We start from the raw sequence: 12834 nt of genomic DNA on the forward strand, positions 1-12834 counted from the left end.
AATATCAAATTTTATGAACCTTGAAATCCTAAATACGTTAGGACCTTAAAAACTTAGAATATGCCTCAATGCCTCCATCTACTGGACGGTCAGTGCAGCTGCATGCAACCAGCCAAACAAAAAACAAACTTTATTTTTCCAGTGGGCACTTTCACATGAACAAATGTATTATGTATGTGGCGATTGGGATTTTTATCTTAAAAAAAAAAAAAGGCCAAACCTAAAACCACAGCACTGTGTGAAATATGCTTTTGCTCCCTTTCATTCTGAATTATTCAGAAATATAACTATAAAGAACATTAAAATAACAAATAAAACACAACTAAAGACGGAAAATCACATCACATCTGGCGCCCATAAGGAAGTGTGATCAGGTAAAATAGTCTTCTTGTTATGAGTTTCTCCTTCGTCACAGCGTGATGTGAACCAATATTTTATTTTATTTTATTTTTATTGGTTCATTTCACACATGTCCAAAGTACATATCTACAAAAGAGAGAATACAAGGAGAAACCCTAAATATATATATTAAATATACTGAATACAATATACCCCTTTCTGTTTGTCCTTTTTGTTTTCTACGGGCAGACAGTAAAAACTAAACAAGTTCCAGTCAAACTTTTACCACTCACTCAAAACCATCGGCACTACTCGGAGTCACACTTGTTGATTTGAATGTGTTATTTGTAATATTTGGTTTTTCGTCAGCTCCATTGAGGAGGAGGACTCACCTGTGAGCCCATCAGAGCTCTGTCCTGATTGGTCAATCAATCAGAACAGAGGGAGACAAAAGGACAATGAGCAGCTGTGGAGGAGTTTTCTTTTGTCTGTGCAGAGGCTGTGAGAAGAGGTCAGTTGTTGATTTGTAATCCTAGTGCTGCTGAGTCTTTTTTGGGTTTTTTTGTTTTTTTGCTGCTATCTGGTTGTTTCCCTGTAATCCACTCAAACTGCATACTATCTGAAGTGTAACAAACATCAGCAAATATTCAATGATGATAATGACAATAGAAGAGTGATAAGTTACCTGATAAATCAAAAAAACAAACAAAAAAAAAACAACCCCAAAATCAAAATTCGTACCAAAACACACAAAAAAAGTGAATCACCATCATTGGATCAAGAGGCAAACAGATTGCAAACGACTGTCTCTCACAGGATGCACGACATCCCTCCACATCAAACTGCAGGAAGTAGAGTTTGTGCTCATCCTCACTGTGTTCAGTTTAAGACAAGCAGACGGCGAGCGAGAGGATGCTGGCTTACTGGGTCATAGTGCTGCTCTGCCACCGTGCCTCTTCAGGTATGTGAATTTCCACCACGATCCAAGCAGTTCTCCTGCTCGTCTCAAATCATTTAACTGCATTTCTGCTGAAAGAAAAGAATATGTGACGAGTTTCTCTCTTTGATAGCAGAGAATCTCCTCTACAAAGAGTCCGGTGAGAGTGTCACCCTGAGGTGTTTCTCCGAAGGATGTTTCCAACGCACAGGGCCAGACGTCTCTGTGAAGCTGTACCACGAATTTATCACACGACACGAGGTGCTTTACTGGTACAGCAGGTCTCATGAAAGCTCGCCAAGGAAGAGAAACGTTCAGGTCGAAGGAGTTTTCATCAGTCACAACGTCACCATCAGCGGCCTGACGGTGAGCGACTCTGGAGTCTACACCTGCGTCTACAGCAAAGGCCGTGAATATCAGAGCAAGTGCAACGAGTACACGCTCGTTGTGAGAGGTTTGTTTCTTTTCTTTTCCTTTCAAAAATGACACAAGAAAACCTGCACATATTGAAGACTTAAAGTTAGAGATGAAAACTGTACCGTATTTGGACAGTGCATTGACTGGTCGTTCATTTGCTGTACATGTTTGCTTGTCTTTTCCTCAGGACGTCCGCCGTGTGCAGAAACCCAGACGGTGTACCGAGACTGTCTCATCGTGTCCTGCTTCATCGTCGCTGTGCTTGCGATCGTTGTTTTCTTCCTACTGATCATCCCCAAGGTGGGTTCACTTCCCTCTGAGTTGGAGCATGAACACATAAACTGCGCCACATTATGATGAAGTGGTGAAGCGACGGTTGCCGTGCGTGCCAGCAGATGTTGACTGTACAGGTGCACATTTTCCAAGCGTGCCTTCAAAACCACACAGACTCAGAAACCCACTCACACCCTGCCCCACAAGCACGTTTACAGCTAAAACCACAGCGCTGATGTGGATTGAAACTTTCTTTCAAACTCATTCTTTTCACCCGACTGCTGCCAGCTTGTTCCCTGCTTCATTTGTAATAAACTTTACAGCTGGAATACAACTTTTAAAACACTTTTTTTTTCCAGTTTCTTTAAAAATTCATTTATTGAATGTAATGTCAAGTTTGCACCAACCTCACAGTGTGCCACGAATAAAGGGATATTTCACTATCGGCAGGTGAAGAAGAGGCTGAACCGCAGAAGACAGACCTGTCCAGAGTTCACTGTGTACGAAGAGATGACCAGGAAAAGCTTTCAGCCTGCGGAAGCTGCAGAGCAATCGACGCCAAGCAAGTATGAATTAGCCTAATGTGGCCTCCGCGTTGCTTTTTCCTTTGGATGCACAAAGAAACGGGATTCCTGGATTCATGTGCAACATCCAGTACCCAAAATCTGCATCGATGTCGTAAAGATAATTCTGATTAGAGTGACGGAAAAGTAATACAAATATTACTGTTAAACTTCTATGAACTGGTTAAATTCAAAGCAGTCGTGTGATAATTATCTTTATAACCTCCAACAAGGCCGAGGAAGTTCTGTCTTCGGTAGGGTTTGTTTGTCTTTTAGCAACATACCTCAAACAGTTATGGATGGATTATGTTGAAATGTTCAGGAAACGTCCGAAATGGGACGAGGAACAAGAGATAAGGTTTTGGTAGAGATCCGGATTAAATCATGGATTCTGAATTGATTTGAAATCTTTGTTAACATTACAGTAAACGGGAAGCAAAATTTCACTGAGCAGTATCTCGGTCTAAAATAGCAGGAATGATAGGAAAAATGGCTGACTCTAGCACAATGGCATTAGCAACCTTTTTTTTAAAGTTTGATCCAAATTCTGGCAAAATTGTGATTAATACGATCCATAACAGAAAATAATAGGAGGTCTTTGGTATTTTCATCGCTGTAACGGAGCATAAATAAATCCTGGGGGCAAAGAACAGATATGTTTTAGTATATCCGACTGTTAACAAGTGTCCCAGTTTGTTGTTCTTCTCTGAGCAGTCTGGGACCGGTGGTGCTGCTGAGGGCTGTGTGGGTGGTTTGTGAAACTACGAGAGGGCAAAAATATCCCTTTAAAGATCAGACTGGTAGTGAAGGGTTTAGAAATGATGGTTAGTGTCAAAGCGCACAGTCTGCACGCAATATGATGAAAGACGTACGAACATATTTTGAACAGATAAAGGCATGAATGTATATTAATCAAAGAATTTCATGCGTAGATTTTTCTTTTCTTTGTTTTCTCCACTGCACTCAGTGTGTTTCCAGTACTAAATACTTCTTATCCCTGGTCATGAAAGAAGACTGTCAGAAATTATGACAGAATCAACAATAGAAATGGTTTTATCTCAGTGTGGTCTCTTCACGCATGTGTCTCCAAACAAATTCAACAAAGAATGGCTTGATGTTAGCTAAATGACATTTCATGTTTGATAAGTTCTTTTTTTTTTTTAAACAAACATGCTGCACTAAACCACTTCCCTACATGCATGTGGTTCAGGGACATAGTATATACCCTGTATGGATCCACACTATCTTAAGCACTGACTGAAGGTGATTTCTACATTATTCCTCACTATCAGCACCAAACATAAGCAAAGTAGCAGTTTAAACATTAACAAAGCCTGACAGACACTGGGCCAATCATGTTCTCCAGCATGTGGATGACGCCCAGATGAAAAAATGTATATTAAACGGACTCATTCAAAGTGTTTTATCAAAGAAAGCTACTTTTCTTTTCATCATTGATGCTTTTCATAACTGTTTCCTCTTTTGTGGACCATCGCGTGTGAACATATTGCAAAATGTGACTTGCAAAACCTGAAACTTGTCAACAGGATGTAGAGGGGGAACATTTAATTGTAGTTATGAGCAGTTTCTTTTGATTGCTCTGAGAGAGGGTCTGTTGAGAATGCATGAAAGCCGATAGTGACTTTTTGACATGAGACTTTACATTTAGAAACAGTCACTGTTCTTTTAGTAAATGCTCCAAAGTAGTCACTCGGAACTTTGGTGTGGCTTGTCTCGCCTACAAACTGTTAACTAAGAATGCTCCGCGGGCCATGTTGAACTTTGCTCCTGTTCTGCGACAGAATACTTATGATCTCAGGAGACATTATTATGAACTTGATTGTCAATTCTGTCATACTGGTGTCAGTTCTGAGCTTTACCGAAGGTCTCCGTTTTCTCTCTGTGTTGCCATATTGAACATTTTGCCAACAAACTGTGTTGTGCACCATCCTACCTTGGGTGCTTTCAAGATTTACTTGTCAAACTTTCCTGACTATGTCCAATTTTGTTCATTTCCTCTGCAGTCACTGTAATGACTAGGCCAACGGCTACATGCCACGGCCAATATCAATAAAAACTGTCTACAACAACAACAACTTTCGCAGTGCTGTTCACACAGGGAACCGCTCAGTGCAGAAAAAAGCTGTGATGAGTCATCTTGAAAATACCTGAATTTTAAGGGTCTTACAGACACAGCAGGGGTTTTCAAATGTGGGAGAGTGAGCCGGATGTTGTTCACATGATGAAGTATCATCAGCTGCTGCTGTTGACAATAAGGAGCATAAAACAGTTCTCTTACTAGATGCTTTTAAACTGAAATAACCGGTGAAAATGTCATTGAAAATGAAGAGTTTGTGAATCCCTTCACCAGGCGCATGTCCTGCTTCTGTCCTGCTTCTGTCCTGCCTTCCTCTCATCCTGCAGCCTGTTCTGTGCAGCCAAACTGAAAATCTACTTAATTACAGTCACTATTTATTTATTTATTTTTAATTCTTTCATTTCAGGCGATTTATAACAATGCAAAAACAAAAAAAATCCAATATGATAACATAAACATAGAATGCCTGAAAAAGGGAGTAGGAGGATGAAAACTTATTTAATCCTACCCCCAAGCTCATCTATGGAAACACTATGAGCAGCATAGTTATGTCAAGACAAAATATAGTAAACAGTAGACAATAACAATTAGACAACACCAGCAATGGTAATTGACAAAAACCAGCAATTGTGATGGACAGAACAGCAGAATGGACAAAATACCAGGAATGGTAACGGACTAATAGCAGAATGGACAGATACTAGAATGGACAAATACCAGAAATTGAGCAAGGTGAAAGGACAGAATACAACTGAAGGTAATGGAACACTAATATAGAGGATAAACCAACATGGATAAAGGACGATTTCCATTTCTTTTAGAATGAGAGAAGCTGCATTTGGTTATTGAGTAAGAAATTCTGAAAAAAGGCAGCTTGTGCTCACTTTTACAGTGTTTGCACTGTGCGGGTCTGTTTGATGACTAATTGACTAATTAGGTTCAGCTGAAGTTAGCTGGAAGTCACGTGGTGCAGAACACATCCTGCTGGTCTGTTCAGCTAATCAGTTCTTATTAAAGTCTGGAGGGCATTCTGGGACGAAATGCAGAACTTTCAACAACACCTGTCCTGATCTGGGAGCCAATACAAGAAATAAAGACATGCATAATAAATGAGGTAAGAAGATATTAACTTTAGCTGTTCTAACTGAAGTATTAATTTCATAATGAGTTTTTAGCGCGTTCATGTTCAATATACTGGTGTAACTTTGTTTTATTGTTCCAGCACTGTTGTTGTCGAGCCAAGCAGACAGCTGGTGAATTAAAAAGTCATAAATTACAAAATCAAAACTAAGGTTTCAGTGTGACATTGCTATATTGTGGTCTCTGAATTGTCTTCTCTTGGTTCTTCATAAATGCTTAAGTCATATTTAGCCAGAAGAGAGCAGCATTTGACTGTAATTATTTTGTTACAACGCACACGCAGCTTCTTTGTATCAGGTTGAGACCGCAGGTTTACAGCTTGGATGTTTTAAACATTTCTGCAAACTTTTTGTACCGTTATGTCAGACAGGGATAGAATAAGAATTTGCATTGTACATAGTTTATAAAGTAATTTCCCCAATAAAGCAACAGATCCAGATGTGTCTCAGGAGTAAAAGACCCGGTACTTTCATTCAAATGATCCTCATTATGTGACAGCCTCTGTAAAGCTATGTGAATTGTTGGCCCTATGTTGTGTAACATGAGTTGATGTTTCTGCTAATGTTAGTAAAGGTCCTATATTATCATCGTGCTGTCAGATATTTCAGTAATTTTCCGTCATTGCAATAACCTCATATTTACACAGACACCCTGAAAGTAGTTTTACATTGATTAAAATCGTTTTATAATTTTAATTTTTTTCTGACTATTGTGTCGAATGGGTTTTTGGAAAATCATTTACCATCCCGGAGTAATGCTCTGTTTTAAAGCAGTATCTGATAATGAGATGAGAGCCTCCCGGAGGAAGCACTGCGGTTATAAATGCGCCTAAAGACTGTGATGTTCCTTCGAGTCTGTCGCCTCGGTTTTCCTTCAGTGCAGCACTTAGTTATTGTTGTGACTGCATAAACAATTTGTTCCTGGAGTGAAGGGTCCAGCCCCGGACAGACAGCCTCTCCAAACGGGATCCGTGCGTAAAAGCGCGTCAGCGGAGCGCTCCGCTCCACCCGCCTCCCCCACGTGCTCCCGCATTTATCTCGCCACGGTTGGTTCGTGAGCTCCCGAGATTCTCAGCATCCCGTTAAAACACACACATCGCCGAGCCCAGCGGATCTCACGGCATATCTGCAGCCGCACGGTGTCATCACGCACAGGAACCGAGGCGCGGAGCTCCGAGTCCAGCGTTCGGAGGAAGGGACGCACGAAGTTCTTGGTTTTTCCTCCGAGGACCAAAGAAGAGACGTTTACTGACGACTGAGTGAAGTGGACCAGCAGAAACATGAAGAAAACTCCAAATTCAGGTTCATACCTTCACTCTTCAGCTGATTATTTTACATATTTGTAGCTGTATATGGAATATTTATATACAGTATATAGTCAGATATAACCCAGATGTAAATGCTGCAGAAAGTCATTACAAGTGTGAATTATGCATGCAAAATATGACCTAGTTTCGGTGCAAGATTAAATTTGACTTTTAAGATACTTTGGATGGATTTGCATGCTTAAGTATATCTGGAATACAGAATCCATGAAGCTGGCATTAGACAGGCAATTTCTGCAGAAGAGATTTCTGTGTTTTGTATCGTTTTACCATTAATATGAAGGCTTTAGACGATTTAAGTTTTTTTTTTTTTTTTTTCAGAAAGCAGAAAATACTCAATTGAATACAGGATATTTGAAATTAACAAATATCTTGTGATTGTTGCCAAATAAAATGGCATAATTCAAACTCTTGATATAGTCAGATTTACACCATGATCTGTTTAACTAATTATATCAGCTATTTTACCAGAGGATGACATTGGGAGCTGGCCAGGATTTAAAAAAAACAAAAAATAAAAAAATCTGTTGACTCAGTTGATATGATATCATTAAGAACATTAAGAATTTGTATGACACACAAAACTGTTCTTGGCCATCTTTCTTTTCTGTTCCTCACGAGTTGATTTTTTTTTTTTCCCTCTGTTGCTCACCAACTTGTCAAACTCTCTCTTATCTGGCTTCACTCTGTCATATCGGGCCAGCTTGTTTAGTGGCTGAGTGTGCAGCTCTCGGGGGAGAACCTCAGGCTCTCCTGGCCATTACAGTCTGATGCGCTTCATCATCTGTCCTCCTCATCCTGACCTTCTGTGTGGATGCACAGCCTCCTCCGGGCTCCTCTCTCTCTCTCTCTCTCTCTCTCTCTCTCTCGCCAGCGCTCTGTGGCTGTGCGTGTTTGGCTTTAACAGTCATTTTAGACGTTTGCTTGTCAGAGTGCGTTGTGTGTGTGTGTGTGTGGCTACTGCATTGTATGTGCATGATGCAGTGTGTGTGTGTGTGTTTACGTGCGTTATACAACACAACTCCGGCTCTGGTCAGGCCCCATCTGTGTTTTCATTTTAGGTCCCAGTGTTGGGGATCTCAGGGTGGGCTCTGGGGACGACAAAAAAAAGAAAATCACTTTAGATTAAAGAGATGTAGAAATGTGTCACAAGCTGCTGCTGCTGATTGTTCAATGCAGACTGGAAGTATTTGGATAGTTTGTGTTTTTCTTTCAGCTTCAATCCAATATTAGCTGTTAAAGCCAAAGCATACATCTGGTTTGATAAATATCTATCAGACCAGATGCAGAATATTTCTCCAATCTTCGTAAAAATGCACAGTAATTGCCAATAAATGCACGCTTGCCGTGCAAACTTCCAGCAGCAGCCTGGAGAAAAATCAGCTCGGCCATTTAGGGAGCAGAAATGCAGAGGAGGTCATCAGAGGTGAAGCATGGCCTCTTTTAAGGAATCTTATCACAGACTGTCAATTCTTGTCTCTGGAGATCCTCACGGCTACACCTGCACCGACCCAGCGTCTCTGTGTAAACACTCTCACTGCGTCTGCACTGGTAGGTGGTCAGACTGCTGAAGAAGCAGCGAGCATCAGCGGCTCTCGTCTGGTAAATGATTAGAGTTTTCTCTAGTTTGCCACAAACAGGAACGTCTAAAATGAAACTTTGTTCCCCCAAGCTTGTAAAATATGTATATAAACCATTTTTAGTGTGTTATCTCGATCTGAAAATGTCAAATAGTCACAGAGATGACAGGAAACCAAATCAGTGTAATAAACTTTTCTCGTCTGGTGAAAGTATTTTTAATTCTGTGTTTTTCCAGTCGTCTTCGTCCTTCTATCTGCCATCATTCCTGATTTGACCGAGCTGCCTCCGGTTGGGATGATGCTCGTGTTAGAAGACGTGCGAAAAGTTGAACAGATGTGTAATTGCCAGCAGCACATTCCAAGATAGCAGCGCTGGTGTGAAAAAACCTTTCAAGCTGAATCTCTGCCAACTTACCTTCAAGAGTTAACTAAAGAAGAAACGAACCAAACATGACCTGCAGTAGAGAAATGCTTCAAAGTTGTGTTGAGGAACTCCTTTTCATCAGATGTGTGATTTCTCCAGTCGGCTGATATTAATTTTACTCTCCATGTGGGAGTGCTGTGTTGTCCCCTTTTAAGACTGGAGACTAAAATATGTTCGCTGTGGTTCAGCGAGGTCCGCTGAGACCCAAAGCTTGTTGGACTGATCTAATGAACTGGATGAGCCTGTGTTGTGCTGGAACTGTGTGCAGCGTGACCCTGAATGAACAGGGAGACCCAGCGGAGTTAAAGCGCCGCGTTTCGTCCTCCCCCTCCTCCTCCTTTTTATTCCTCTCTTCCTACGCATGAGGAATCCCAGTCAGCTGTGCCGTGCGCTCTCATAGCTGGCACTTTGAAAAGAAAAGCATCAAAACAACAACAAAAAAAAAACTGGCTTGTCCTCGGACTCCTTTGTGGTGAGCTGGTCGTGTGGGTTTGTTCGACTTTTCATCATTGAAATTTCGCTGTATGGATTACTACATTTAATTTATATATTTCTAGGCTGTCATGCCATTATTGACTACACACACACACTCGCAATGACTCTGGGCAAAAGCAGGGATCACCGTAGAGAAGACAGAGTCATTATTAACCTTAAATACACATAGTGTCCAGGAAAACCCTTTGCACAGGGAGAACATGTAAACTCAACACAAGAAGATCCTCACGTCTGACCCAGATTGAAAACCAGGGATATTTGTGCTATGAAATGAGAAATGAGAGCTTCAACCACCACTGCATCCTGAGTGACCGGCAGTGTACCGTGTCTGTTAATAATACAGGAATTTTTAGTCTGATGACTCAACATCTCGTTACTCTGCGGTCAGTGATCGTTATGTGGACTGTGGCCCAAAACAAGCTGTAAAAGATGTTTATTGTTGTGTTTTGATAGTTTGATTACATTACAGGATAATGGAAATATGTTTAAGTTGTCGAAGGTTAAAGTTTACACTGTTCTCATTCCCATTTCTGTTAATGCATTCAAAAATATAGAAGCTGCACAGAATGTGATGCAATATGTGGAGACTGTTGTGATTTTTGTGCCTCCTAAAATGAGTAAAATCAGTACTTAGAAAATAAATGCAAAAAATCATCCATTTCTGATCAGTTTCTCAACTTACCATTGTGACCATAACACAGTGTAGCGACAACAGTGGAGGTTTGTGGCTGTTTAGGCTTTTTCATAGAGACTATCTGGTTGAAAAGTTGCTGCACAGAGAGGACCTCTGCTTGGAAAAAAAAACAAAATACATGCAAAATTTTTCCAGTTGGACTCCTGTTTCAATTATTGTGATTTCAGGATCACCATTTTCTTGTGCATTTTAAGAATCATTAATTATTTCATTATTAAAATTAGCATGAATAGCAGAATTTCTTCAGTATGATTTGACGTTGCATGTACATTACAGAGATCAGTATTGTTAAACATTGTAATGCACCGGTGAACATGTTTCCTGAAAAGTGTCGCAACACCTCAAACTGCAGCGTCCGTCACATCCCCGTTCTCCCACTCAAACACACCAGTCGGTCCCACAGAGCGCGAGCAGATGAGGGGAGTCAATACGGCTCTTTATTTCTGCCTAACAATGACTCTTCAGTGACGGCGGAGCCAGATTCCCCTCGGTCTGAGTCATATATTCGCCTCGGCCTGACACTGCAGCCGCTGCTGGGATGATACCGCCGTCTCTGGAGACTTCCGCATTCGTTGGTAAACCGCGATTTAATTCTCTACCTCCGAGTCAATCTCCCAAGGCCTTTGGCTCATATAATCCTTATCATATTAAAGCCCCTTCCTAAGTATTAGAGTACCTTCATCATCCTTCCCTCATAAGTGCCAGGCACAAAAGCTCTCTGTCTGGGCCCTGGAGGGGAGCTTCACAAAACTGGTGATTCAACCAGTTTCTCTCACTCAAAGGTTTCAACTTTTTTCCCCATAGATAAGCCTTATTAAACGCTTTACCTCCCACCACAGGAAGTGTTGTGTGTTTTCATGGCCTCATCTCCCAGGGTTTTATTCCTCAGCTCATCTCGCTTCGCAGCTTTAATTCCTGTCTGATTAATCTCAGCGCTGCACTCAGAGTTTCTGAACAATACATGGATTCCAGTTTACATGCATGCATACACTCATGCATGCACACACTCATGTGTGCACACACACACACACACGCACACAAAGATGACATCATCTGCCACTGTGTCAGAGTCTGGCTATAAATAGAGAGGCGAGGATGACGTTTTAGCCCCATGTGAATAACATAAGGATGAAAACGGGCCATGTCACTGCTGCTTATCCTGATGAGCAGCCAGCCATTTGTGAGTAATCCCGCTGCATGTTCATTAACCAAACACCTGATGTTACAAGCAAATGCCATTAGTGAAGCAAGGGCTGATTGTAAGGAGGGGATCACCGTCGCTCTGTGTGCCGATCGTTGGGTTTGCACAGACAGGGAACGTCCATATTTTACAACTTCAAAGGTTAAAAAGGTTATAATGAAACTCAAACTCAAGTTTTTGTCAACATCTTCTTACCTGATTGAAAAATGCATTAATATAAATATATGGCTGGTACGGAACGTCAAAAACAGAATTCCCACAAAATCTCTCTCACGCTGCAGGATACGTTTCCCTTTAATTTTCCAACTGTAAAATTCCCTTCTCCTTTTTAGGTCACATTTATGTAATAACAATTAAGTCATTCAGTCATCCCTGTCAAGTAGTCACATTAACAGAAGCTCAACATCTGCTTTAAAAGTTAAATGTCATTTTATAATGCTCGCTGTGATGTTAATGATTTCTATAAGACCGTGGAGATACATAATGTATTTTAATCTCCGTTGTTTTATTTGGGACGTGCTTCCTTTCCAAACGCCACACGATCGCCGCAGAGCTCATGTGTCGGGAGCCCGCTCTGCGTGCGTCTGCGTGCACGTGCCCGTGTGCGTTTCTGTGTGTGTGTGTACGTGCGCGACCGTGTGCACTGTCTGGGTTGGAGTTGTGGATTTAGACATCAGGAGCTTGGCATGCTGATTATAGAGGTCCGAAGCCACACCGAACCACAGGAACTCTCCTCTCTTTCTCCCTCCTCTCTCTTTCCAGCCTCGTCCCTCCATCAGTTCGGGCTGATTTGCAGAGATGGAGGTGAAAGCGGCGGGCCCCGGGCCGATGCGGCGGGACTCTGCTTTATGATAATCGGCTGCATCACATAACTGCGCTCCTCTCAGCCGTGCGCCGTCTGAGCTGACTTTTACTCAATTACTCGATGCACAGTTAAGCAGTGCGGGCTGTAAGCAGCTCGATGAGGTATATTACACACTTTAGCAGACATTAAGTGTTGCTGACAGACCGTTATTGTTTCGGCTTAACAAATTTCACATGGACTGTGAAGCCAGCATTTTCGGCCTGTTTTTATCTTTGCTTCATTGCTTCGCGAAACCCCAAAATGAGGTCCTGCAGAACTGCTGCAGGGTGCATCGAACATGCCAAGACTTCCACCGTGACTTTTAAGCCTTTCTGCAAAATATCCACCAAGTGTTCACATATTTATCAATTGCTACAGCAGACCAGACCTCTGATATCCTGCAAAGGATATAAAACTTTTAGGATATCCCATTTTTATGTAGACTGCTACTACCAGCCCCCTCTCACATCTAATGATTACCTTATGCTGGAGAGGAAATAGCCGG

The 12834-nt window shown here is 41.6% G+C and overlaps 2 protein-coding genes across 3 annotated transcripts in view; both read left to right on the plus strand.

Annotated features, from left to right (window-relative positions):
* The first annotated feature begins 1227 nt into the window (after nucleotides 1-1227).
* On the plus strand, nucleotides 1228-4614 carry LOC115390000 (uncharacterized). Of its 2 annotated transcripts, none has more exons than XM_030093648.1 (4): nucleotides 1228-1300; nucleotides 1410-1730; nucleotides 1881-1993; nucleotides 2417-4614. In XM_030093648.1, the coding sequence occupies exons 1-4, from the start codon at nucleotides 1252-1254 to the stop codon at nucleotides 2546-2548; spliced, it is 615 nt and encodes a 204-aa protein (XP_029949508.1). In that variant the 5' UTR covers nucleotides 1228-1251; the 3' UTR covers nucleotides 2549-4614. The 2 variants fall into 2 exon arrangements, with proteins under 2 accessions (XP_029949508.1, XP_029949510.1); XM_030093650.1 differs by having other exon boundaries at nucleotides 1413-1730.
* Nucleotides 4615-7041: 2427 nt separating this feature from the next.
* septin9b (septin 9b) overlaps nucleotides 7042-12834 on the plus strand; it is a 64043-nt gene continuing 58250 nt past the window's right edge. Inside the window, exon 1 of the mRNA XM_030093643.1 lies at nucleotides 7042-7068. Coding sequence (XP_029949503.1) covers nucleotides 7047-7068 — 22 coding nt within the window. The 5' untranslated portion in view covers nucleotides 7042-7046. The remainder of the gene's footprint in view (nucleotides 7069-12834) is intronic.

The sequence above is a fragment of the Salarias fasciatus genome, chromosome 6, assembly GCF_902148845.1.
Source record: "Salarias fasciatus chromosome 6, fSalaFa1.1, whole genome shotgun sequence".
Lineage (NCBI taxonomy): Eukaryota > Metazoa > Chordata > Actinopteri > Blenniiformes > Blenniidae > Salarias > Salarias fasciatus.

Coding starts and splice junctions, on each gene's coding strand:
- LOC115390000 (XM_030093648.1), top strand. CDS start 1,252: ATGCTGGCTTACTGGGTCATAGTGCTGCTCTGCCACCGTGCCTCTTCA. Junction 1,301..1,409: donor CTGCCACCGTGCCTCTTCAG/GTATGTGAATTT, acceptor TCTCTTTGATAG/CAGAGAATCTCCTCTACAAA. Junction 1,994..2,416: donor TCCTACTGATCATCCCCAAG/GTGGGTTCACTT, acceptor CACTATCGGCAG/GTGAAGAAGAGGCTGAACCG.